This window comes from Heptranchias perlo, chromosome 17 (genome assembly GCF_035084215.1).
Source record: "Heptranchias perlo isolate sHepPer1 chromosome 17, sHepPer1.hap1, whole genome shotgun sequence".
Lineage (NCBI taxonomy): Eukaryota > Metazoa > Chordata > Chondrichthyes > Hexanchiformes > Hexanchidae > Heptranchias > Heptranchias perlo.
Window position 1 is genome coordinate 48,980,053 of NC_090341.1, and position 27,669 is coordinate 49,007,721.

Consider the following 27,669-nt stretch of genomic DNA (forward strand, 5'->3'; position numbering starts at 1 on the left):
CCGTTTTTTTTCCTCCAATTTTCTCTGCTTGCCTTTCCACTCCTGAAGGCATTCACTCTTGCAACCTGAAGGCTCTAGGGATATTGGCAGGCTTCTGGTACCTCTCCCAGGCGGCAGTTCTTTATCTCTGAGCCAATGCCATGAGTATTGGCAGGCCGGTTGACTATAGAGGGCATCACAGCTGACCTTGATCCTGTTCGCATTTCACTTCTATACATACTGAGGCGATTTGTTGCTCTCTCAGCTGCCACCAGGGCTGAGGTCAGAAAACTCAGCACATAACAGGAAATTAAACCTGGCATCTTTTATGTGACCCTGTGATGTTGGACATGGCAACCTACGAAACTAATGACTCAAAAAACAACATACAACTGAAAAAACACCCTGATTAAAGGCCTATGACCAAGGCCAGTGCTTCAAGGCAACTAAGTTAACTTCCATTTTGTTATATTGGATTTTAGTATTTTGGGGTCACTTTCTGCAATTCAGGTTGCTTTACTGTGAAATGTTGCTTTTCATTTTCTCCCACCCCAAACTATCTCTCACTTTCCTGACCATTACTCTATATCACATGGTTTTAGACGGATAATGATTTAAAGCTGCATGTTGGAGGAGAGATAAGAGTAACCGCCCTTGACATCAAGGCAGAATTTGACCCAGTGTTGCACCAAGGAGCTCTAGCAAAAATGAGGTCATTGGGGTTCAAAGGGAAAACTCTTCAGTGGCTGGTGTGATACCTACTGCACAGGAGGATGGTCATGGTTGTTGGAGGCCAGTCGTCGTGGCACCAGGTCATCATTGTAGGAGGTCTTCAGAGCAACATCCTTGGCCCCAACCACCTTCAGCTGCTTTGTCGATCATCTTCCCTCCATCATAAGGTGAGGAGTGGGGTTATTTGCTGAAGATTCCACTCTATTCAGCTGGATTCACATCTCCGCTGTTAATAACATTGCCCATGCCGCCCTACAAAATAATTCTGACTATGACCAGGCTTGGGCTGATGTGGCAGGTAACGTTTATATCACATAAGTGCCAGGTATTGACCGTCGCCAACGAGAAAGCCCAACCACCTCCTCTGATCTTTAACTGGACCACCATTGCAGAGCTCCTCATAATCATCGTTGACTAAAAGCTTAATTGGACCAGACATAGCAACACTACAGCTACAAGAGAAAGGCAGAGGCCGGGTACTTTGCAATTAGTGGATCACCTGCTGACCACTCAGACCTTGTTCACATCTACAAGGCTCAAGTCAGAATTCGGATGGAATGCTCACCACTTACTTGGATGGTTGCAGCCTCAACAACTCTCAAGCTTGATGCCATTCAGGACAGAGCAGTTCGCTTGATCACCACCCCTGCTAATGGACTCAATCTCCACCCTTTTCAGCGCACTGTGGCTGCAGTATGTACAATCTATAAGACACAATTCAGCAACTCAACAAGCTTACTTTGACAGTACTTCCCAGCCCCACAACCTCTATCACCACGAAGGACAAGAGTTGCAATGTTGTGGGAAAACTATCGCCTCCAAGTGACACACCATCCTGACAATTCCTTCATTGTCGCTGGATGAAAATTCTGGAATTCCCTACCTAACACCATGTGGGAGCACCATTGCTACAAGGACTGTAGCAGTTCAAGAAGGCACCCCATCACTACCTTCTCAGGGGAACTAGGGATGGGCAATAAATGTGGCCTCGTTGGTATCACCCAAATAGAGAGAACAAATAAACCAAGTTATATGACATTGCAATTGGGTGATTTCACCTCAGAATTCAACAACTGCAAAATCAGCATACTTCCAGTGCATTGTCCTGATGGATCTGTACTTTATGTAAATTCAAATCGCATTACAACAACTTGTTTGCAACAATAGCTTGGACCCTGACATTGAAGCAAGGCTATTTGATGACAATTTGATGAAGGGAAAGTACGTTATACCACTCAATGCCGGACAATATTATTTTATATAATAACCGACAGATCTTTACACTGGATCAAATTTCCGCTGCTTGGGGCAAGCAAGTTTGCATGGTCCATTTTCTACTTCCCTGCAGTCAGTTTTTTGCTTAAGTTTTAATCCCAAGTTAGTCTTTACCACTGAGGATGGAACTGTCACTCTAAAGCACATCAGGAGGACCATATAGTTCAGTCTGGCTTCCTGAGGTAATTGCTGCAATCTGTGATACCGTTTGCTGTTTGCTCAGCCAGTACTGAGCTAGGAATTGATTGACAGCTAGGAACAAAAAAGGCTCGGACCCAAGTAGCCACTCGCTTCATTGATGGTCTGGTCATGAATCTGCATGGCGTATTTAAGGCTCCAAGTTGGTATCAGCCTTAAGTCCTTAATTCCTGTTGCACAATTGAGTACGTTTGCTGTAGCTTACTTCCCAATTTCCTTTAATCTACTATCATAACTTTCTGCACTGCGTTCATAGTCCGACCATTACGAACAAATTATTGAGCCTTTAATGCAGCCCTGCAAGGCTAAAGGAGGTAGGTCATGGGACAATCCAGGGACAATGTGGGAATTTTGAATCCTATGGTTTTTAGATGCAAAAGCAGACATGCGAACATGTGTCTGAAATGTAGACGGCTGGCATCTACAGGTAATGCCTCCACTCAGTAGGCCATCGGGGAGCTGCAGAGGGGTTTAAAATGAAATTGGTAAGCACCTACTTCACCCTTCACACATGTAAAGTGTGCATCAGTAGTGAAAGAACAGGGCTTCTACTTCCTTACTGTGTTGACTCAGCTGTGGTAGCATTCTTGCCTCTGAGTCAGAAGATTGTGGGTTCAAGTCCCACTCCAGAGACTTGAGCACATACTCTAGGCTGACACTCCATTGCTGGAGGTGCGTCTTTCGGATGAGACGTTAAACCGAGGCCCCGTCAGCCCCCTCAGGTGGACGTAAAATATCCCATGGCGTTATTTTGAAGAAGAGCAAGGGAGTTCTCCCCAGTGCCCTGGCCAATATTTATCCCTCAACTAACATCACGAAAACAGATTATCTGGTCATATTCACATTGCTGTTTGTGGAAGCTTGCTGTGCGCAAACTGGCTGCCGCGTTTTCTACGTTACATATGAACATACGAATTAAGAGCAGGAGTAGGCCATTCGGCCCCTCGAGCCTGCTCTGCCATTTGATAAGATCATGGCTGATCTGATTGAGACCTCAACCCTACTTTCCCATCTACCTACTATAACCTTTGACTCCCTTGTTAATCAGGAATCTATCTAACTCAGCCTTAAAAATATTCAATGACCCTTCTTCCACCGCTCTCTGGGGAAGGGAGTTTCACAGACTCACGACCCTCTGAGAGAAAAAAATTCTCCTCTTCTCTGTCTTAAATGGGAGACTCCTTTTTAAACTGCGGCCCCTAGTTGTAGTCTCTCCCACAAGGGGAAACATCCTCTCAGCATCTACCCCTTCAAGTCCCCTCAGGATCTTATATGTTTCAATAAGATCACCTCTCATTCTTCTAAACTCCAGTTTATACAGGCCCAACTTGTCCAATCTTTCCTTGTAAGATAACTCCCTCATCCCAGGAATCAGTCTAGTGAACCTTCTCTGAACCGCCTCTAAAGCAATTATGTCCTTTCTTAAATAAGGAGACCAAAACTGCACACAGTATTCTAGAAGTGGTCTCAACAATGCCCTGTACAACTGTAGCAAAACATCTCTACTTTTATATTCCATTTCCCTTGCAATAAATGACAACATTCCATTTGCCTTCGTAATCACTGTGCCTGCATACTAACTTCTTGTGATTCGTGTACTAGGACACCCAGATGCCTCTGTACCTCAGAGTTCTGAAATCTCTCTCCATTTAAATAATAATAACGCTTTTCTATTCCTTCTGCCCAAGTGGACAAGTTCACATTTTCCCACATTATACTCCATCTGCCAAATTTTTGCCCACTCACTTAACCTATCTATATCCCTTTGCAGACTCCTTATGTCCTCTTCACAACTTACTTTCCTACCTACCTTTGTGTCATCAGCAAATTTAGCAACCATACATTCGGTCCCATCATCCAAGTCATTGATATAGATTGTAAATAGTTGAGGCCCAAGCACTGATCCCTGTGGCACTCCACTCGTTACATCTTGCCAACCTGAAAATGACCCATTTATGCCTATTGTCTAATTCCTGTTAGCTAACCAATCCTTTATCCATGCTAATATGTTACCCCCTACACCATGAGCTCTTATTTTGTGTAGTAGCCTTTGATGTGGCACTTTGTCAAATGCCTTCTGGAAATCCAAATACACCACATCCACAGGATCCCCTTTAACCATGTTGCTTGTTACTTCCTCAAAGAACTCCAATAAATTAGTCAAACGCGATTTCCCTTTCACAAAGCCGAAACATTACAACAGTGACTATACTCCAGTACTTAGAATCATAGAGCACAATCAATCAGCACAGAAGGAGGCCATTCGGCTTGTCGTGCCTATGCCGGCACTTTGAAAGAGCTGTCCAATTTAGTCCCACTCCCCAGCTTTTTCCCCATAACCCTACAAATTAGTCCTCTTCAAGTACATGTCCAATTGCTTTTTGAAAGTGCCTATGGAATCTGATTCCACACCCTTATAGGTAGTGCGTTCCAGATGTTAACAATCTTCTTTGTGAAAATATTTCCTCATTTCCCCTCTAGTTCTTTGCCAATTATTTTAAATCTATGACGTCTGGTTACCAGCCCACTTGCCAGAGGAAATAGTTTCTCCCTATTTGCTCTATCTAATCCCCTCATAATTTTGAATACCTCTATTAGGTCTCCTCTTAACCTTATCTGCTATAAGGAGAACAACCCCAGCTTCTCCCATCTCTCCACATAACTGAAGTCCCTCATCCATAGAATCATCCTGGTAAACCCCCTCTGTACCCTTTCCAAGGCCTTGACATCCTTCCTAAAGTGTGGTGCCCAGAATTGTACACAGTACTCCAGCTGAGGCCTAACCAGTGATTTGTAAAGGTTTGGCATGACTTCCTTGTTTTTGTATTCAATGCCCCATTTACAAAGCCAAGTATCCCATACGCTTTCTTAACTGCCTTATTAACTTGCCCTGCCACCTTCAAAGATTTGTGAATTATGCACCCCCAAGCCCCTCTGCTCTTGCACCCCCCTCAAAATAGTACTCTTTAGATAATACTGTCTCTCCATGTTGTTCCTCCCAAAGTGCATCACTTCATACTTATCTACATTAAATTGCATCTGCCATGTGTCTGCCCATTTCACCAGTCTGCCTATGTCCTCCTGAAGTCTGCTACTATTCTGCTCACTATTTACCGCATTGTCAAGTTTTGTATCATCCGCGATCTTCAAAATTGTACTCCCTATACCCCAGTCCAGGAGATTTATATATAACGAGAAAAGCAATGGGTCTAAAACCAACCCCGGGGGACCCCACTGCATACTTCTCTCCAGTCAGAAAAACATCCGTTCACGATTGCTCTCTGACTCCTATCCCGTAGCCAATTACGTACCTAATTTACCACCGTCCTTTAATACCATGTGATTCTATTTTCTGAATAAATCTGTTATGTGGTACTTCATCAAATGCCTTTTTAAAAGTCCATATATATGCAACATCTACTGCATTACCTTCATCAACCCTCTCTGTTACTTCATCAAAGAGCTCAAACAGCTTAGTCAGAAATAATTTGCCTTTAACAAATCCGTGCTGGCTGTCCCTTATTAACCCATGCTTCTCCAAGTGAGAATTAATTTTGTCCTTGACAATGGTCTCTCGTAGTTTCCCCACCATTGATGTTAGACTGATTGGTCTGTAATTACCAGTTTTATTCCCCTCCCCTTTTTTGAACAGGGGTGTAACATTTGCAATCCTCCATTGGTTGTAAAGCACTTTGGGATGTCCTGAGGTCGTGAAAGCCACTATATAAATGCAAGTCTTTTTTCTTTAGGGAAAAATAACCTGTGTGTTAATGTTAGTTTTTTCAAAGTCAGTGCCAATTAAAAATTGAAATAGACGTTTATAGGATAAAATTAAGTCTGTAAGCAGTAAGTCCGTCTTCTGGTGTCCCTGGTTGAGTGCCAGAGCTGTCTTGAACTTATGGTACCCAAGTAGTGAGCTGCGGATCTCTGATGTGAAGTGAGGTGCCTTTTTGAGGGAGGTTTTCAGCTGATTGGCATGGCTGTCACCTAGGGTGCTGCATGGTGCTGCTGGGGAGAAATCAAGTTATTTGTCAAAGATCCCAAGGAGAAAAAAAGAGATCTCTAGCTTGCGCACTGCACTCTCAAGGTTGCCGCTTGCAATATTATTAAAAATAAAAAGTGTTTTCACAGTTCTTGACTGGGGCCACTGATTCATGCTTTTGTGGGAAAAAGGACATAAGAACATAAGAAATTGGAGCAGGAGTAGGCCAATCGGCCCCTCGAGCCTGCTCCGCCATTCAATAAGATCATGGCTGATCTGATCCCAACCACAAATCTAAAGAACACAAGAAGTAGGAGCAGGACCCGGCCACACAGCCCCTGGGCCCTCTCCGCCACCCACAGGGCATTGACCGATCCGAACTCAGCTTCATATCCAATTTCCTGCCCGCTCCCCATAACCCCTAATTCCCTTTACTTCTAGAAAACTGTCTATTTCTGTTTTAAATTTATCTAATGATGTAGCTTCCACAGCTTCCTGGGGCAGCAAATTCCACAGACCTACTACCCTCTGAGTGAAGAAGTTTCTCCTCATCTCAGTTTTGAAAGAGCAGCCCCTTATTCTAAGATTATGCCCCCTAGTTCTAGTTTCACCCATCTTTGGGAATATCCTTACTGCATCCACCCGATCAAGCCCCTTCACAATCTTATAGGTTTCAATAAGATCGCCTCTCATTCTTCTGAACTCCAATGAGTAGAGTCCCAATCTACTCAACCTCTCCTCATATGTCCGCCCCCTCATCCCCGGGATTAACCGAGTGAACCTTCTTTGTACTGCCTCGAGAGCAAGTATGTCTTTTCTTAAGTATGGACACCAAAACTGTATGCAGTATTCCAGGTGCGGTCTCACCAATACCTTATATAACTGCAGCAATACCTCCCTGTTTTTATATTCTATCCCCCTAGTAATAAAAGCCAACATTCCGTTGGCTTTCTTGATCACCTGCTGCACCTGCATACCAACTTTTTGATTTTCTTGCACTAGGACCCCCAGATCCCTTTGTACTGCAGTACTTTCCAGTCTCTCGCCATTAAGAAAATAACTTGCTCTCTGCTTTTTCCTGTCAAAGTGCATAACCTCACATTTTCCAATATTATATTGCATCTGCCAAATCTCCGCCCACTCACCCAGCTTGTCTATATCCCCCTGTAGGTTTTTTATGTCCTCCTCACTCTCTACTTTCCCTCCCATCTTTGTATCATCTGCAAATTTTGATATGTTGCACTCGGTCCCCTCCTCCAAATCGTTAATATAGATTGTAAAGAGTTGGGGACCCAGCACCGACCCCTGTGGAACACCACTGGTTACTGGTTGCCAGTCCGAAAATGAACCATTTATCCCAACTCTCTGCTTCCTGTTCGATAACCAATCCTCCACCCATGCCAGAATGTTACCCCCAATCCCGTGATTTTTTATCTTAAGTAATAATCTTTTATGTGGCACCTTGTCGAATGCCTTCTGGAAGTCTAAATACACTATGTCCACTGGTTCCCCTTTATCCACCCTGTACGTTATATCCTCAAAGAACTCAAGCAAATTTGTCAGACATGACTTCCCCTTCATAAAGCCATGCTGACTTTGTCCTATTAAATTATGCTTATCTAAATGTTCCGTTACTGTCTCCTTAATAATAGACTCCAAAATTTTACCCACCACAGATGTTAAGCTAACTGGCCTATAATTTCCAGCCTTCTGCCTACTACCCTTTTTAAATAACGGTGTTACATTAGCAGTTTTCCAATCTGCCGGGACCTCTCCTGAGTCCAGGGAATTTTGGAAAACTATCACCAAAGGACAGAATTGGGAACATGATCCCCAAAACACCAATGAAAATCCTGTGTCATACAAGTGGAATTTGGCTTATTCTGCCTCCATAAACTGATAGGTTAAATTTCAAGTGGACAGAATTCAAGAATTCAATCCTCAAAACACCAATAAAAATCCCAGAATCCCATGTAATATAAACAAAATTTGATTCACCCATTCACCATAATACTGTCCCCATAACCATAAACAGCTTTGGAGAGTATTTGAAAAGTTAGCTGAGCTTCAACTGTGCTGCGTCATTCTGATTGTGTTACAGAATTAGTGTTACTTGCACCAAATACATTGGTGCTAAATTTCAGTTAAAATGACAGAAATTTTGAAAACCATCAAATCAGAAAGAGAAAGAATAAATTAACTTTGTAGTCTTCCAGGAAAGAGGTTATAGAGCTTATTGGAGGTATCGGGGCCTTTGATTTAGAGTTTGCTGGATTATGAATTCTCGGGAGGATGTTGACTTGGACTTCCTTCGTGCCCTTTCACCTTAATACCAATTAAATCAGTGGGAGAGCTGATGTACACAGGACATGACAGTGCCTTTGTAAACCAGTTAGGATCGGCTGTTAAAATATATTTGCTCAACTTAGGATAAGTAATACCAGCAAAGGTCACCTTGTTGTGACTGCACTTGTTTAAAAGCAAAAAGCCTCTCCCTCCCTCAGAAAATAAACTGTTGTGGTACTGAAGCGTGCACAGACCAACCTGGAAAGTCGTAGGTTCGGTCTGTGGTCTGTGGTCTGTGCTGTATGTGGGAGGCAGTCTCAACTTGGGCAGTAGTGGGGTATTATGTTTAGCTTCAGTGCTCCTGGGTTATGGAAGAGAAAAATCAAAAGAGCTTTTTCTCCTGATTGCTAACTAGCGACCCGTGCTGAAATTGCATCCGTTTTCCTAAGCTTTCTTCATTTGAATAGAAGCAAGGATTTGGGGCTGAAGACTTCTTGGTGGATTGACTTATTTTATCATTGGCTCATTAATTCAATGTGCTGCTTGGACAATGGGGCATATGGCAAGTGTGGTTGAAGCACTGAAAGCACCAAGGTAAATTGGCCGAAGCCAATTAGTGGTAAAGCTCTGGCCACCACAGCCTCCCTATCCACCTTGTATCAACATATTCCAGCAGTGAAACTCTAAGATTGTCCGTGCCTGTTTCCTTTTGCAGTCAAAGCACAGCTTAGAAATGTTTATATTTTAAATCTCATCTTGATTTTTATCAGGCATGCTCCCTGTTGTCCAATCCATTAGCCACCAGCTACATGTGGCTAATTGGGAATCCAAATATGGCTAATTGTACTTCTGATTAGTAAATAATAAATGAGTAATAAACTCTGTCATTGGGCATGTGATCCCAATACTCATATACACACGGTGTATGCATGTATACTTCAACCTTTTTGTGCGTTTGTTGCCAAAATGGTCAGACGAAAAGCAGAGCATGCAAGTGTTTTTTTGATTGTTGCGAGTGCTTTACTTCCTTAGTTACTGAATGATGGGAGATGTCTGTTAAGTAAATAAATACATGTGAAGTATATTTACCTGTATTGTGTGAGTGTATGTAAGGCATTTTATACAAAGATTAATGCATGTGGCTAAAACCGTGTCCCCATAACCACACATGTGGCTAGTGAGCAATTTGTTTTGGTCAACACTGGGTTAGGTATAAGTGAGAAAAGTAGAATGAGTCCCCTAGTCCGTTAAAATTTAGCAAAGATCTCTGAAATCAATGTTGAGTTATTTCACTGGTGTAATTCATTTTTACTATCTGTATAGAACTGAAACTAATTTTGAAGGGGAGGAAAAGCTCATCTCTAGGTAACCTTCCGGAAATTGTTGGTAGCAGTTTTAAACTTGCTCATGAGTAGTAAATTTGTTTTTGTCTGGACAGGCAGGACCAACTCCTGCATTCCCTTGGTATGGGAGAAGGGGCATTAATACGTCACAGTTCAATGAACAGACCCAGGAGTTTGGATGTAATTTCTTGGAAAGTATTTCCAATATTCAGGACTTGTCTTGTGGCTCTGTCATGTTAGTAATTAATAAATTCTTCTATGCTTTTTTCTTTGTTCGCTTTTTTTGAGTTTGAGTGATTGCTTGCTGTTGGGGACGGGTCCACCGTGATATCAGCCCTTGGAGGGAAGGTCACCTGGGTGCCTGTGGGTTAGCGGGCCGCTTCTGGAGGGAGATTAAAGTCTGGCATTTCAGTGCTGGCAGTAGCTCCTAATTTTCAGGTGAGCTAGGTCCACGAGGGCACTTATTGATTGCTGTGAATTTTTGGGCAGGAGTAGTGGTATTGGTTGCAATTGGTCAATGTGTGCTATTTGTGTGGACTTACTAATTGTTTTGCCCCAATTTTCTCACCTTTCCTCTTGTCCTGAAAGCATTGACTCCTTGCTAGAGTACAGTTTTATAGATGCCAAGCAATCTATGGTTCCTCACCTAACTGGCATTATTTGTGAGCTTAAGCAGTAAGTTTTAGGGCACCATGAGGAGCTAACTCAAACCTGGAACCTTTTTGGTCTTTACAGCTCAGCTACACACTGGGTAAACTTGTTGCGTTACTGGGGGAGCTGCCAGATCTTTTTGTTGATGAAAGCGGTTCCAGTTGCCTGCTGATGGATGGTTTGAGACATGCAGGGCAATGTATAGCTTCGCAATAGAGGTGAAGAGACACACCAGGTAGACCGGAGTTCTTTACTTGAATCCTCGATAAGACAAACCCTGCCCGCCACAAGCACCTCAACAGCAATTATCCTGGTAAGGGGAAGCAGGCTTGTGTGAGAGGAGAGATCAGTAAACAGTAATGCTTGCCCAAACCCTAGCGAAAGCTAATAACCAAATCAAAGGTTACCCTACACAATATAGGTAAGGCACTATACACCCTAGCCCACTCAGTGTGGCCACAGCCAAAGAAAGTGTCTTGGCTCTCTGTATGCAGTGCCTCCAACATATACATAAGTACAAATGTGTAATGACTGCAGGGAAGGAAGAAAGAAAGTGCTTGCACTTATTGCACTTTCCATGACATCAGGACAACCCAGTGTGCTTTACAGCCAATGAAGTACTTTTGAAGTGTCGTCACTGTTGTAATGTAGGAAACACGACAGCCAATTTGCGCACAGCAAGGTCCCACAGACAGCAGTGAGATAAATGACCAGATAATCTGTTTTTAGTTATGTTAGTTGAGGGATAAATATTGGCCAAGTCACCAGAGAGAACTCCACTGCTCTTCGAAATAATGCATACGTCTGTTAAGATATTCCTTTGCGTCAAGCTTCCTAACACAAGGGAGATTGGCTCCCAGGCCAGTCCAAAGTTGCATCTTTTGTTTCAAAAGAGTTAAGCCCTTCATTTTCCTTTAACCAATTATAAGGCCATAAGAAAGCAAGGGAAAAATAGCCATTTGATCCACTGAGGGATCTTCTTTCACAAACCAGGTACAAGTGGCTCAACGCATTTAATACCCTGAGCGAAACGTCTGCATAAATACTCCGATCCCCGAAGGTAATAAAGCAAAAGTTTGGACTATGGATCCATCCTCATATCTTCACTATCCAGCCCTGGCCTGCTGCCCTCCAGTGCAAGATCTGGCGTGTCCCATGGAATAATTGATCACCTCTGTCGATATCTCTCATTACCATCTCATTTGCTATTTGTGGGACCTTGCTGTATGTAAATTTGCTGCCATGTTTGCCTGCTTAGTAGCAGTGACTACACTTTAAAATGAATTCTTTGGCTGGGAAATGTTTCAGGATGCCCCAAGACTGTGAGAAGGTGCTATATAAATGCAAGTTTTTTTTCCTTTTTTAACAGTGTATTCAAACGGTAAGTTTAGTGTTGGCACAAAGTGGTTTTAGGTTCTCAACAGCACTAACCTTATGGAGTGTAAAAATCAGATATCAAAGCCCAAATTGACTCTGAAGCAAAGTGGATTGAGACTCTCCCTTCCAAGGAGTCGAACTCCACTTTTCTGCAGTGTCATGTTGGGCCTGGACCCTGGATTCAGGCTGCATTTACCCGTTAACTACAGTAACTGTGTTAAATTAAACTGCTTCACACCAACTCTACAGTTATAGGGCTCAATTTTAGGAGGGAGGCGGGTTGGCAGCGGGGGGGGGGGGGGGGCGACTGGGTGCGTGGGTAACACGCCGAGTGAATTCGGGGTGCTCCGCGCATGATCGCAGCCTAATTGAAGCCACTTGCTTGGCTTCCGGGTTTCCTGTCCTAGACCTGTGCAGCGGGCGCACTACGCACCCACATCACAGGCTGTCCGCAGGAGGAGCCCTATTTACAGGGGCAATCCTCCAATGCTCCTCCTGCAGCAAACAACCAATTTAGGAGCATGGAGCAGGCCAGAGGCAAGGCTGCTCCAAGGTTTTCTGACTCCTCACTCCAGGTGCTGCTCGATGTGGTCAGGAGAAGGAGGGAAACGTTTTTCCCAGCGGACGGGAGGAAGTGGCCTGCCTCTGCCACCAAGAAGGTCTGGCTCGAGGTGGCAGAGGAGGTCAGCAGCAGCAGTAACATCTCCCGAACCCGGGTCCAGTGCAGGAAGCGCTTTAATGACCTAACCAGGTCAGCCAAAATGAGTATACTTACGCATTCTCCCACACTCTGTCTTCCACATCACCTCCACCACCACACAACTCCTTCTGCACTGCCACCACAACACTCTCGCATCACACCTCACATCCACTCAACCATCATCCTCACCTTGCCTGCACTTACTCACCACCCCAGTTCCCATTCAAACACTACCACACACCCCAATCCTCATACAATCTCATGGCCATGTCTCACACGCACCCTCCCATGCATCTCCCTCACGGTCACCCCCACCCACACCAATGCATGCAGGGGGTCACTATTCAACCATCACTCAATCACGCCTCTCTGTGTTTTGCCTTGATAAGAGAAGAGATGCCGGAAGGCCCAGGAGATGGATGATGGTGAAAGGGGACATGGAAGTGGGGACGCCACTCAAAGCGCTTCCACGTCTCACCCATTACCCCCCTCTCAACCAGTGCCCGCAGTGCTGCCTCCTCTCCAGGTGCTCAAGTCTGCCCCTGCACAGGTGCAGGTGGAGCAGTCTTCGGAGGAGTCCTCACGGGCACCGAAACCCAGAGTGCGTCCGCGCATAGCATCTCATCGGTCAGGGCATGGACAAGAGCAACCTGCCACTACCTCTACTGAAGCCACAGGGGTAGCACCACGTAGGGGTTCCCGTAAACGTACGGCGAAGGATTTGTGAGCACAAAGGGGATGCACAAGGGTGTTTGACGATTTGTCATGTTTTTTATTTATATTTGTTTTCTTCCACATTCACAATAAATCTCCTTATTATCACCACTACTGCCACATCTTGCCCATTCTTGACTGGCTTGTGGAATAGGTCCCTTTCATGAGGTTCACCATGAACATGCACACTTGATGCCACCCATTGTGTCATTCTACAGTGGGTGTAGGTGTAGTTGCACCACTGTTTTGTGCAGCGGGCAGGGGAGGGGGCTGGTGTGGCCGCTCCTCTGTCCAGGTGATGAGGACTGGAGTTTGGAGAACTGGAGTTTTAAGTCTGATGTTTGGAGAACCGTTCATAACAGTGACTCCCTGCCCTCACAAGCAGCCAGGTGAGCCGCTGTTCTGCCCATGGGTTGTTCCTCCTCGTCCTCCTCCTCCTCCTCAATATGGGTGGCAGATGTGGATGGGGCCTCCTCCAGCGGCACCCCTCCCTCTTGTGCCATGTTGTGCAGGGCACAACAGACGACTATAATGCGTCCCACTGTGTGGCGCCAATTGAAGCGTTCCCCCAGAACAATCAAGGCACCTGAAGCGCATCTTGAGCAACCCTATAGCCTGCTCAATTGTGGACCTGGTAGCGATGTGGCTGTCGTTATATCGATGCTGTGGCTCGGTGATGGGGTTCCTCAGAGGTGTCATAAGCCAAGTGTGCAGGGGATATCCCATGTCCCCAAGGAGCCAGCCCTTGCGGGTGTTGGGTGAGTGGAAGAGGGGCGGGACGTTGGACTCCCTGAGGATGAAGGAATCGTGGCAGCTGCCAGGGTATCTGGCGCACACGTGAAGGAATCTCTTGCGGTGGTCACAGATGAGCTGACTGTTGATGGATTGATAGCCCTTCCTCTTGATGAACAGTCCTGGCTCGTGTGGAGGTGCTCATATTGCTATATGGGTGCAATCGATTACACCCTGTACCCGTGGGAATCCAGCTACAGCGTGGAATCCCACTGCCCTCTCTGTCTGGCTAAGGTCATCCATGGGGAAGTTGAAATAGTGTGAGGCTCTGCGAAACAAGCCGTCGGTGACCTGACTTATGCACTTGTGTGCAGACGACTGAGAGACCCCGATGATGTCCCCGGTGGCGCCCTGGAAGGATCTGGAGGCGAAGAAGTTGAGGGCAGCGACAGATAAGAAGATGCTGCTCGGTCCATCCGGGAGTAGCTCTTCATTAAGGAGGCTGCAGATGTCCGCAACTACCTGGCGACTGACTCTGAGCCTCCGTATGCACTGCTTCTCAGAGAGGTCCAGGAAGCTGAGCCTCGGTCTGTAGACCCTGTGGCGAGGGTAGTGTCTTCTGCGACGCATCTCTCTCTGCGGTTGCCCTCCCTCCTGTGCAGGTGGATGTGTCACAGCATTGTGTTGTGGAGCTCCAGGTGTCAGAGGTGGACGGCGAGGCTGGTGATGCTGTTCGTCCTCCGAGGAGGTCACGACTGCAGCTACGGCGGCCCCCATCCGGAAGATGTACGTTTGAGGGGGTCTGCAAGGTAGGTACATAAGAACATAAGAAATAGGAGCAGGAGTAGGACAATCGGCCCTTCGAGCCTGCTCCGCCATTTAATAAGATCATGGCTGATCTGATCCTAACCTCTAATCTAAATTCATGTCCAATTTCCTGCCCGCTCCCCGTAACCCCTAATTCCCTTTACTTCCAGGAAACTGTCTATTTCTGCTTTGAATTTATTCAATGATGTAGCTTCCACAGCTTCCTGGGGCAGCAAATTCCACAGACCCACCACCCTCTGAGTGAAGAAGTTTCCCCTCATCTCAGTTTTGAAGGAGCAGCCCCTTATTCTAAGATTATGCCCCCTAGTTCTAGTTTCACCCATCTTTGGGAACATCCTTACCGCATCCACCCGATCAAGCCGCTTCACGATCTTAATGTTTCAATAAGATCGCCTCTCATTCTTCTGAACTCCAATGAGTAGAGTCCCAATCTACTTAACCTCTCCTCATATGTCCGCCCCCTCATCCCCGGGATTAACCGAGTGAACCTTCTTTGTACTGCCTCGAGAGCAAGTATGTCTTTTCTTAAGTATGGACACCAAAACTGTATGCAGTATTCCAGGTGCGGTCTCACCAATACCTTATATAACTGCAGCAATACTTCCCTGTTTTTATATTCTATCCCCCTAGCAATAAAAGCCAACATTCCGTTGGCCTTCTTGATCGCCTGCTGCACCTGCATACTAACTTTTTGATTTTCTTGCACTAGGACCCCCAGATCCCTTTGTACTGCAGTACTTTCCAGTCTCTTGCCATCAAGATAATAACTTGCTCTCTGATTTTTCCTGCCAAAGTGCATAACCTTACATTTTCCAATATTGTATTGCATCTGCCAAATCTCCACCCACTCACCCAGCCTGTCTATATCCCCCTGCAGGTTTTTTTATGTCCTCCTCACTCTCTACTTTCCCTCCCATCTTTGTATCATCTGCAAATTTTGATATGTTACACTCGGTCCCCTCCTCCAAATCGTGTCTGCACACCGGGGTAAGTGTGCAAGTTGGTGAATTTTAGTATTAGGAGGAAGGTAGTGGAGGCCAAACTTTGTCCACAGTGACAGAGTGGCCTCCTGCAATGAGTGAGGGTCTCTTCCCCCCCCCCCCCCCACCACCTGTCAAATGGACCTTTGCAGCTCCCACAGGCTGGTGGCTGCAACATGTCCGTTTCAACTGGGAGTGTTTCCCCCAGTACGGGAAACAGTCTCAGTTGAGTTGAAAATCCCACCCCTCCTAAAGTATCATGTCAATCAGGTCTGCAAACGACCTGAAGTATCTACTTAATTAGTTTAAGTGGGATCCCACCGGCTTTAATTGCCGATGGGAGTCCCGCATGCGGGGGCTGAGTGCGCATCTAAGCGCGTCGCTGAGGAATCCGGAAGTGGGCGGGTTGGAGCCGGGCTCCAGACCCGCCCCGGGAATCCCCGATTTTCGGAGCCCCCCTGCCATGAACCCGCCGGCTCGGAGGTCTGAAAATCGAGCCCATAGTGTGAATGCACCCTAAGTGACTCAGTCTTGACTGCTTTTACTCCATAATTGCACTACTGTTTTAGGGGGATGACGACAAAGTTTTCTCCAATCTCCAGTTATAGTTGAGGTATATTTATTTTAGTCCTTTGAGTCTTAGAGGCCCTGCCTGCCATCTCAGGTGGATGTAAAAGATCCCATGGCACTATTTTGTAGATGAGCAAGGGCGTTCTCCCCGCTGTCCTGGCCAATATTTATCCCTCAACCAATATCACATTGCCGTTTGTGGGATCTTGCTGTGCCCAAATTGGCTGCTGCATTTCCTACATTACAATAGTGACTACACTTCAAAAGTACTTCATTGACTGTATAGGTGCTATATAAATGGAAGTCTTTTTTTTTCTTTTCTTTTCCTTTGCTCACAGGCTAAGCGAAATAGCTTGCTGCTATCTGTTATCAATGCCTCTGAACATTTTAAAGACACTTTTCATGCCTTCCCCTCGAACTTTATTCTATTATAAAAATAGCTTTTTTTATTTCCTCCCCCTTCTCCCCTGAAGGCACTGGCTGTTGCTGATTTATAGGTACACGGAAGCCAGTGGTCCTTTAGTAGTTACTCAGTCATCATGCTTCATTTCTGACCCTGAGTAGTAAGTGCTGCCAAGCTATTTATCCATGGAAGGCATACCAGCCAAGTCTGAAACTGTGCTCATCAACATTCATGTGAGCAGTTTGCAGCAAGGCTCACTGGATAGTGATCAGGAATCTGGCTGATTACTTTTCACTTCTGACAACCTAGGGTCACTAACACTGAATGCAGCATCCCAGCTGGCTGAGATTAGCTAATGTAGCACAGATCAGATGAACAAACTTTTGGCCTGTATATTTTAGCGCTACAACAGGTACACACTGTACCCATTAGGTCATCGATCAAACTCTTGAAAACAACTGTTGAAGACCAATTTAAATGAAGTCCATCAGTGCAAACCAGCAGAGCACAATATTTTCTGGGTAGTTCCAAGAAGAAATCAAATATCAAAAATCAAACACATAACACTGCTTGCATGTAAGCGAAGCAGAACACACACACATGCTGTGCATTGTTTGGGCTGAGCTATCTCCATGGTCTCAAGAGACCAGTTTAGAAATATTTTAGCTGTTCTTGCAGCTTTATACTGATCTGGCGCATTGGCATTCACACGTGAACATTAACTTAAACCAAAAGCAAAATACTGCGGATGCTGGAAATCTCAGATAAAAACAGAAAATGCTGGAAAAGCTCAGCAAGTGAGGCAGCATCTGTGGAGAAAGAAACAGAGTTAACATTTCAAGTCGAAGACCTTTCGTCAGAACATTAACTTGCTGCTTTCTGAGCTATGATCTGAACACTAACTGGCATCGAACAATAAAAAATGCCTCAGTGTGTTAATAACTCTTCAAAATGGTTGGAGTTGCATTTTATGTAAAGGTACAGGAAAAGTAGGGCATCAGAGAGGACAAGGGAGATCTGAATCTCTGGGTAGAACTAAATGAGGGAAACTACTGGTGGGAATTTTGCTACAGACTGCTGACCGGGTAGCTCACCTTGATGAGCTATTTCACAGGGAAGTAAGAAGAGCATCCAAGAAGGGTAATGCTTTAATAACGGAGGAGTTTAAGTTGGATATTGAATGATGTTTGGATAGTGCTAGGAGTAAAATAAGTTAAAAGAACCAGAGGAGAGATGAGAATTCTTCTTACGTAGCAAGTTGTTATGATCTGGAATGCACTGCCTGAAAGGGTGGTGGAAGCAAATTCAATAGTAACTTTCAAAAGGGAATTGGATATGTACTTGAAAAGGAAACACTTGCAGGGCTTTGGCGAAGGAGCGGGGTAGTGGGACTAATTGGATAGCTCCTTCAAAGAACCGGCACAGGGACGATGGGCCTCATGGCCTCCTTCTGTGCTGTAAGATTCTATGAATTTCTGGGATGTGGTAAAGAACTGCTATGTGGAACAAGATGCTATGGAACGGACCAGAAATGAGGCTGTACTTGACTAATGCTCACTAATAAAATGGACATTATGCAAGGAACTGAGGTGGGGGAGCGGCAGGGGAACAGGGTTATAAGGTGCAGGGTAAGGAAATGAAAGGAGTAACAATAATATTGGACTGTAACATTTTTGGGAAGGCAGATTTTAGGGGGCTACATATGCAGTTAAGAGGAGAATAGGGCAGGACTAAAAAGTAGGTGGGGTGGTAGCTAAATGGAACAGACTGAATCAAAAGCAAAATACTGCGGGTGCTGAAAATCTGAAATAAAAACAGAAAATGCTGGAAATACTCAACGGGTCAGGCTGATTTAGATTTAGTGTTTTAGATTTAGTGATTCATGTTTTTGATTTAGTGTTTAATTCACGGCCACTTCTCTCCCAGGAACGCCCCACCTTGAAGAAGTTCTGTTCTTCTCTCCGACTGGATTTCCGTTTGTCTCTTTTCTCTGTACTTGCTTAAAAACTGTTAAATCTTTTCTTCTTCCAGTTCTGACAATAGGTCATCGACCTGAAAGTTAACTCTGTTTCTTTCTCCGCAGATGCTGCCTGACCTGCTGAGTATTTCCAGCATTTTCTGTTTTTATTTCAGATTTCCAGCATCCGCAATATTTTGCTTTTGATTTAGTGTTTAATTCACAGCCACTTCTCCGCCAAGATTATAGAACTGTTGGTTTCTGGAAAGGTATTAAGGTTGTGCAGAAGTGAACAAAGTTGAAAAATTGAATACGTCTTTTTACTTTGCTATATACAAGGAAACCGGATAGTAAAGGGACTGTAGCAAAATGGGTGTTCTACGTTAGTCAGAATGAAGGTTGTTATACAATTAGCTTTACTACAGAGCTGGTGGTTGCACACTTGAATAAAACCCGAGTGCAAATAGTACCTCGGCCAGATGGGACTCATCCTAGAGTTCTTACGGAATTTAAGGAGGTCCTGGCAGAACTGCTAGTACGAATATTCAGGGAAAATAAGGAGTTGATACCAGAGGAGTGGAGAATGGAAAATGTTGTTTCCTTATTTAAAAAGGGATCTCAGGAACTGTAAATAAATTAGTCCCGTGTTAGTGCCTGGGAAAATTTCAAAATCGATGGTCAAGGACAAGCTGGTGAAACATTGGCGAGTTACAATAGGGAATTGCATAGAATTTTTCAAAAAAAATAATTAAAGAGATAGATGGGGTGAGCATGTCTGTGGTTCATTTGAATTTTAGTAAAGCTTTTGATGAGGTGGCTCATCAAAAACTAGTTCAGAAAATGACCAGGCTTAGTATTAATGGCAGTGTGCTGGGCTGGATTGAATCATGACTGGGTAGAAATAGAGTTTGTGTACATGGTTAGCAATCCGATGAAGGGGTGCAATGAGTGGGGCTGGTGTTGGTAGCTTTATCTCAAAGTTTATAAATGACACCAAAATAGCAGGGGTGGTTAATTCAGTGGATGATAGGGACAGGCTGCAGAGGGACTTGGACTATGTGGGGAGGAGGGACAATAATTGTCAGATGCAGATCAATGTCCTGGGCTTCGGGATATGAAATAAGCAGAAGGATTTTAGGATTAGTGGGAAACTACTGATGACAACAAATCAGGAAAAGAACCTGAGAGTCATAGCAGCTAAATTCCCTTAAGCCAAAGGCTGATTGCTGTCAATAAAACAAATGTAAAGAGGAACAGAGTGTAGATTGATGGAGCTACTCCAGCTGCTCTAAAATGTGTTGGTCAAGCCCCACCTGACATTTTGTGAGCCGCTCTGGAAACCTCACTAGAGGAAGGATGTAACTGAGCTGGAAAAGGTACAGCAAAAGCTACTAGAATGATGAGAGGAATAGAGAATGAATGATGGTCTCACAGACCTAGGATTTTACTTGGAGAGGAGAAGACTGAGGAGGGGTAGGAAGGAGTTATTCATAGAATCGTTACAGCACTGAAGGAGGCCATTTGGCCCATCGAGCCAGTGATGGCATCAAATTATTTTTTTTTGATTGGTTGTTTGGTGATGTAGAGGATCACTTTGGGATATTTGATTTGTTACGGGATAGCAGAACAAGAGGGCATAAGAATATCTTGATGAGGGTAGTTTTAGATGGGATATAAGAAAACATTACCTCACCGAGAGGATAAGTCGGTCTTTAGAACAGCTTATCTTGTGAGGTTGAGCAGGGGAGTTCACCCTGGTGTCCTGGCCAATATATATCCCATAACCAACATCACAAATACAGACTATCTGGTGATTGTCACGTTGCTGGGACCTTGCTATGCACAAATTTGCTGCTGCGTTTCCTACATTACAAGAGTGACTAAACTTCTTTCTGTCTTTCTTTCCCAACTCTGTGCCTTAACTCCAGTCTCAGAGAGCATCTCCTTACTGCACTAGTGTGATTTTTTTTTTCCCCCCTTCCACACCAGTTACCTTTCTGACCCCTCTGAACAAAATGGGTTTTGTGCCACTAAGACCAAATGATGGACAATTTTGTGCTGTGTGCGCACATGCCCACCAGGATCTGAGTTGTGGCTACCCAACTTGTTATACGCTAACAACAAGCAGAGAGAGAGGAGACTCCCATACCATCAAACCTCAACCAAATACGAACCCAGGCCTCAGAGGTGAAAGGCTAGACTCTAGCGCAGTACACCATCCAGCCTTTAGAATACTGAATGATAGTGAAGGAATAATTTGTTTTCATACAATCTTAATTTGGATTAATTCAAATTTTTTGTATTAAATTCCCAATTTGCCATGTTATTTACTTAATTGAAATAATTTAAATGGATAACTCAAATTTTTAGTGCCTGGATTATCAAGTGTGGACAATATTTTTTTAAAACATTGCTGATGAGACTGGAATGTGAATTCTAAGATTGCTTGCCGATTGCAGCCAGGTTCTCACTGGTGGAGGAGTGATGCTGCCATTTCTTACTCAGTGAACGGCAGCTGCTCACCTTGGTGCTTTAAAGCTTTAATCAAATTGTCACCAAACATGATCAGCCTCCCTTGCTTGACAGACTCTTCTTAAACTGTCTTTATGCTGGATTATGTGCCAAGCTAGCGCTGCCGGCGTCTGAAGCACGGGTGTCGTGCAGCCGACAGCAACCCAAAAGTAAACTTGACAGATTCGACGGCCCAGGAAGACCCCATTTCTCTTTAGTGCGAGAGACCTGTGCATTGGTAGCCAGTGGCACAGTCATTGGCCTCGTGCAATATTGAATCAGCTTTAGTATCTTTGTTCTACATACCGTGTCTGTGTGTCAGCAATTACCAACATCTGCCTCAGATAATAAACTGTTTTATTGGATTTTTACTAGACTTGTTCATTGACATGCTGTCTTCTTAGTCTTTTGGTTTCTCTGTTACTTAAAAAAAAGGACAGATTTTATACCGTGCTCTCTGTTCATCCAAAAATGTGTTTGTAAGTGACGTGTTAGTCAAAGTTGATCCATCTTGTTGTGGGTTTCTTCCTTTTAGCAAATCAACAGGTGTAGAGCTATCTGTGAATGTTTCCCCTAATACATCAATGTCAGGTCGCTGGTTAACTGAGTAACTTAGTTATTAATTAGAATTTTTTTCACTAAGCAACTTGAGTTCCAATCAAAATTAATCTGTATTGTTCCTCTTTATCTTCACGTACTATCCAAGAGAATCTAAAATATATCCAGGGTATTGGATAAATTATTTTAATCCTATGCGACTTACGAATCCGATCAGATTTGGAATATTGTGTACAGTTTCCCAAACAGATAGGGAGGGGCAAGGCCATGCAGGGCTTTGAAAACAAGGATGAGAATTTTAAGATCGAGGTATTGCTGGACCAGGGAGGCAATGTAGGTTTTTGATAGAGATGGACTAGGGTCCATCCAAAGGGTCTACACCCGGAATATTCTACCTGCTTTTTCTTTCTTCGGATATTGATGGACCGACCAGCGTTTTCTGCGTTTATTACAAACCAGTTTGTGCTTTATTTGGTTTTGTTGCTCAGCTTAATTTAAGTGTTTCCATCTGCCCCAAAAAAATGAAAATTGAGTCAAATCAAAAGCTGGACATTTTATTGGCTTTCCCTCTCTGATCTCCTACTGATCTCCTTCGCAATTTACTGCTTTTCATGTTGTTTAATGCTTAGGAGCATTGCATGTGAGTGGAATGTTAGCAATAAATCACATGCTGTATTTGATAAAACTAAGTGATATTTCACGACCTTTAGTCCCTATTCTACTTCTGGAAAATAAAACTTAGTCTTCCCTGGCAGTAAATCTTGTTAATTTATCCTGATCACCTTTTCTGTTCACCAAAGCATTTTTCATTTTTCAACAATGTTATTTATAAAATGTAAAATGAAAGTTCCTCCTTCCCCCGCCCCAATAGAACCCAGACGACCCAAGTCAGTTAGTTCATCTCAGCCAGGGCAGTGACCGTACAATTGGCCTGAGCCAGCCTGAGCTACAAAGGGGAAAATCAAACGGTTTCTAGCTGGTAGATTGCTGTCCAGCAAGCCCTGCTGGAACATGTGTGTGCACGAATATTGGGTGAGGACAGGATCAGGCTTGACTGCTATGCCCTCCGCTGTTGAATAACCTGCGGAGGCTGCTCATAGAGAGTCACTGTCAGAGCCACTCAGGTACGGGCTGCTCGCAGAGAGTCACTGTATAGGCCACTCGTATGTGGGCTGCTTGCAGAAAGTCACTGTCTAGGCCACTCAGGTACGGGCTGCTCGCAGAGAGTCACTATAGGCCACTCGTATGTGGGCTGCTTGCAGAAAGTCACTGTCTAGGCCACCCAGGTGCGGGCTGCTCGCAGATAATCACTGTCAGAGCCACTCAGGTATGGGCTGCTCGCAGAGAGTCACTGTCTAGGCCACTCAGTTACAGGCTGCTCGCAGAGAGTCACTGTCTAGGCCACTCAGTTACAGGCTGCTCGCAGAGAGTCACTGTCAGAGCCACCCCGGTGCGGGCTGCTCGCAGAGAGTCACTGTCAAGGCCACCCCGGTGCGGGCTGCTCGCAGAGAGTCACTGTCTAGGCCACCCCGGTGCGGGCTGCTCGCAGAGAGTCACTGTCTAGGCCACTCAGGTGCGGGCTGCTCGCAGAGAGTCACTGTCTAGGCCACTCAGGTGCGGGCTGCTCGCAGAGAGTCACTGTCTAGGCCACTCAGGTGCGGGCTGCTCGCAGAGAGTCACTGTCTAGGCCACTCAGGTGTGGGCTGCTCGCAGAGAGTCACTGTCTAGGCCACTCAGTTACAGGCTGCTCGCAGAGAGTCACTGTCAGAGCCACCCCGGTGCGGGCTGCTCGCAGAGAGTCACTGTCAAGGCCACCCCGGTGCGGGCTGCTCGCAGAGAGTCACTGTCTAGGCCACCCCGGTGCGGGCTGCTCGCAGAGAGTCACTGTCTAGGCCACTCAGGTGCGGGCTGCTCGCAGAGAGTCACTGTCTAGGCCACTCAGGTGCGGGCTGCTCGCAGAGAGTCACTGTCTAGGCCACTCAGTTACAGGCTGCTCGCAGAGAGTCACTGTCAGAGCCACTCAGGTACGGGCTCCTCGCAGAGAGTCACTGTCTAGGCCACTCGTATGTGGGCTGCTTGCAGAGAGTCACTGTCAGAGCCACTCAGGTGCGGGCTGCTCGCAGAGAGTCACTATCTAGGCCACTCAGGTGCAGGCTGCTTGCAGAGAGTCACTGTCAGAGCCACTCAGGTACAGGCTGCTCGCAGAGAGTCACTGTCTAGGCCACTCGTATGTGGGCTGCTCGCAGAGAGTCACTGTCTAGGCCACTCAGGTGCAGGCTGCTTGCAGAGAGTCACTGTCAGAGCCACTCAGGTACAGGCTGCTCGCAGAGAGTCACTGTCTAGGCCACTCGTATGTGGGCTGCTCGCAGAGAGTCACTATCTAGGCCACTCAGGTGCAGGCTGCTTGCAGAGAGTCACTGTCAGAGCCACTCAGGTACAGGCTGCTCGCAGAGAGTCACTGTCTAGGCCACTCGTATGTGGGCTGCTTGCAGAGAGTCACTGTCAGAGCCACTCAGGTGCAGGCTGCTTGCAGAGAGTCACTGTCAGAGCCACTCAGGTACAGGCTGCTCGCAGAGAGTCACTGTCTAGGCCACTCGTATGTGGGCTGCTTGCAGAGAGTCACTGTCAGAGCCACTCAGGTGCGGGCTGCTCGCAGAGAGTCACTGTCTAGGCCACTCAGGTGCAGGCTGCTCGCAGAGAGTCACTGTCTAGGCCACTCGTATGTGGGCTGCTTGCAGAGAGTCACTGTCAGAGCCACTCAGGTGCGGGCTGCTCGCAAAGAGTCACTATCTAGGCCATTCAGGTGTGGGCTACTCACGGAGAGGAGAGAGGGAGGCAGGGGGATATTTATCAACAAATGTAAACTTTCATATATTAGTATTAGAATTATTACTTGCGTAACAGATGTTTGATGTAGTGGAAAGGAGAGGGAATACTGCAGAGCGCATCAGACATGCTGTCCGTGTACAACTGAAAGCAGTGCATCTGTAGGGATTGATCATTTGCCCACTAAGGCAATTTGTATGTGACTACCTTTAAAAATTAGAAATAAAAAAAAATGTGCATGCAGAAAGACTACTTCAATTCAGGATGTTAAATTGTTAGCTTCACTCTCAAATAAAATGTGACTTTAGTTTTCAAAACCTGTGTAGCCTTCTAATTTATTCAATCCACACACTCTTTTGCCTGACCACCCCATCCCACCCTTAATTGATGTACACCGGTTACAGACCCTGAGAAGGAGCAAGCAGCCTCCTCCTGGACCACTGTCAGTGCCATTCTGTAGCTGCCCACCAGGAAGAGCCCAAGAGTTGCTTCTCCTTCCTTAGCCTCAGTGACCTGGCTGGAGTTGGACATTCATAATGAGGGGAAGATGAGCAAGTAGATAATGAGATAGTATGCCACTGAACTTACTCTCCCTCCCCTCAAGCAAAACAGTGTTGCCACTTGGGTTTCTGTAAATGATAATGGTGAGCGGGAAAAACACTCAGTGGTACAATTATAGACTTTATTCTGCAGCTGTACAGAGAGAGTACTTAGAGCTGCCTAATGCCTGAGTAAAGTGTTGATTGTAATGGGACCAATTTGAAGTGACAATGATGAATCAGACAAGAAGCGTATTGTACAACATTAAACTGATGCTGATGTAAGTGTGACTTTTTTTTCCTGCAGTGAATTGATTCCAGTACACTGAATAACCCTGGTGACAATGCTGAACAAGCATCTTTCAGATTTGGAAAGAGAAGTCTTTCTGGTTAGTTCATGCCTAAAAATCATGTCGATTTATGTTTTTCAAACAGCCGCAGAGATCGCTAAAGAAATTGAAAGGAATGAAAGGACTCGAGCTCAGCTTGAAAGCCGAACAAGTGAAAATGTGAGTCACGTTTAATGCTTTCTGTGTAATTTTATTTAATCTTTCTGGAGGAGAAAAAAAGACCAGTTCAATTGTTTTTATTAGGTGATGAAATTCACGAAGGACCAGTCAGAAGAAGAAATTGATAAAGTCCACAAAGAATATCGTGAGTACATGATTGTTTTACTGGCATGGTTTAAAAGTTTGGAGGCTCGTAAATACTTAAGTGTGTTGCATTTGAGTGCTTGAGCAGTGGCCATGCTCTCCCCCCTTCTGTGACCAACTCTAACATAAACCTTGAAAGACTTAAGGATGTGAAGACCTTGGAGCGGATGCAGAGGAGATTTACGAGAATGTCACCAGGGTTGAGGGACTACAGTTATGTGGAAAGACTGGAGAAGTTGGGATTGTTCTCCTTTAAAGCAGATAAGGTTGCGGGGAGATTTAATAGAGGTGTTCAAAAATATGAAGGGTTTTGACAGAGTAAATAAGGAGAACCTGTTTCCAATGGCGGGAGGGTTGGTAATCAGAGGACACAGATTTAAGGCTGCCACAGGCACGATGGGCCGAATGGCCACCTTCTGTGCTGTATGATTCTACTTGAATCCGGGAACGATCCATTAACAAGATAATGGATGGGTGGGGTGTTAAAGAACTCAGACGGCCTCTTTACCATACAGTTGGTGGTAGTGTTGTGGAACAAATAAATAACAATGACAGAGCAACTCTGGTTCCCACCTACCTGTGACCAGAAGTGGGTTTTACCAGAACTCAAGACGTTGATGTAAAGAGGATGAAGGAAGACTTGCATTTATATAGCGCCTTTCACAACCTCACGACGTCCCAAAACACGTCACAGTCAATGAAGTAGTTTTGAAGTGTAGTCATTTTTATAGTGTAGGGAAACGCGGCAGCTAATTTGCGCTCAGCAGATTCCCACAAACTGCAATGAAATAAGTGACCCGATCATCTGTTTTAGTGATGTTGGTTGAGGGATAAATGTTGGCCAGGACACCTGGAGGACTCCCCTGCTCTTCTTCTAATTGTGCCATGGGATCTTATGTACCCACCTGAGAGCGACCTCGGTTTAACGTCCCAGAGTGGGGATGGAACCCATAACCTACTGACTCTGGTGAGAGTGCTACCACAAGGACATCTCTCAGAAACTTCTCAAAGTACTGCACGTACAACGATTTAATTTGAAATGCAATTTTTGTTATGTGAGCAAGTGACTTCTGTGCAGATGTTATGCTATGGGCGCAAATTCAGCGCAAAAATCACAATATAGCGTGGGAACTCCATGCACTGCCAATGGTTCCTTCACTAACAGAGAAGCTTTCTGGAGTGTCTGCTCCCTCTAGGATGCCATTAGTCACTCTTCCATCACCCCAGATTCCAGCTCCCTTTTCCCCTTTCTCGTGGAACACCCGCCCATTTACCTCTTTCCACACCATCGTCCAGGGCCCCAACTATTCTTTCTGTATCAGACAGCAGTTTGAATGCACTTCCTCCAATTTAGTGTACTGCATTTGCTCTTCTATATGACCAAACACATGTTGGGTGACCATTTTGTGGAATGCTTCCGTTTACCCCGCAAGTTTGGCTGTGCTCCCTGTGGTTCATCACTTTAATTCCCCTCCTGTTCATCCCCACTCTGACCTAAACTCAATGGAAACTTCAAGAATATGATCTTTCTCCCAGGCTCTCTGTAGACCAGAGGGTTGAATTGATTGCAGAAACTTCAGATTTTAGCTACATCCCCCATTATCCAACATTTAAGTTTTCACTTTGGAGCAGTATTTGCAAGCTTTTTTTCAGTTTCCCTCATTTTCTTCTTTTTCCTTAGGCGAGCCTCTCAGCGTCTTTGGTATTTGCATGTTAGGAACACAGGAACAGGACGAGGGAATTCAGCCCCTCAAGCCAGTTCCGCCATTCTATTAGATCATGGCTGATCTGTATCTTAACTCCATTTACCTGTCTTGGTTCTGTAACTCTTAATATCATAGAATCATAGAAGTTTACAACATGGAAACAGGCCCT

At 45.1% G+C, this 27,669-nt stretch overlaps 1 protein-coding gene across 1 annotated transcript in view; it reads left to right on the plus strand.

Moving 5' to 3' along the window:
• rad18 (RAD18 E3 ubiquitin protein ligase) overlaps positions 1-27,669 on the plus strand; it is a 276,395-nt gene that overhangs the window by 129,445 nt on the left and 119,281 nt on the right. Inside the window, exons 8-9 of the mRNA XM_067998963.1 lie at positions 25,577-25,650; positions 25,735-25,795. Of these exons, the coding sequence (XP_067855064.1) occupies positions 25,577-25,650; positions 25,735-25,795 (135 nt within the window). The remainder of the gene's footprint in view (positions 1-25,576; positions 25,651-25,734; positions 25,796-27,669) is intronic.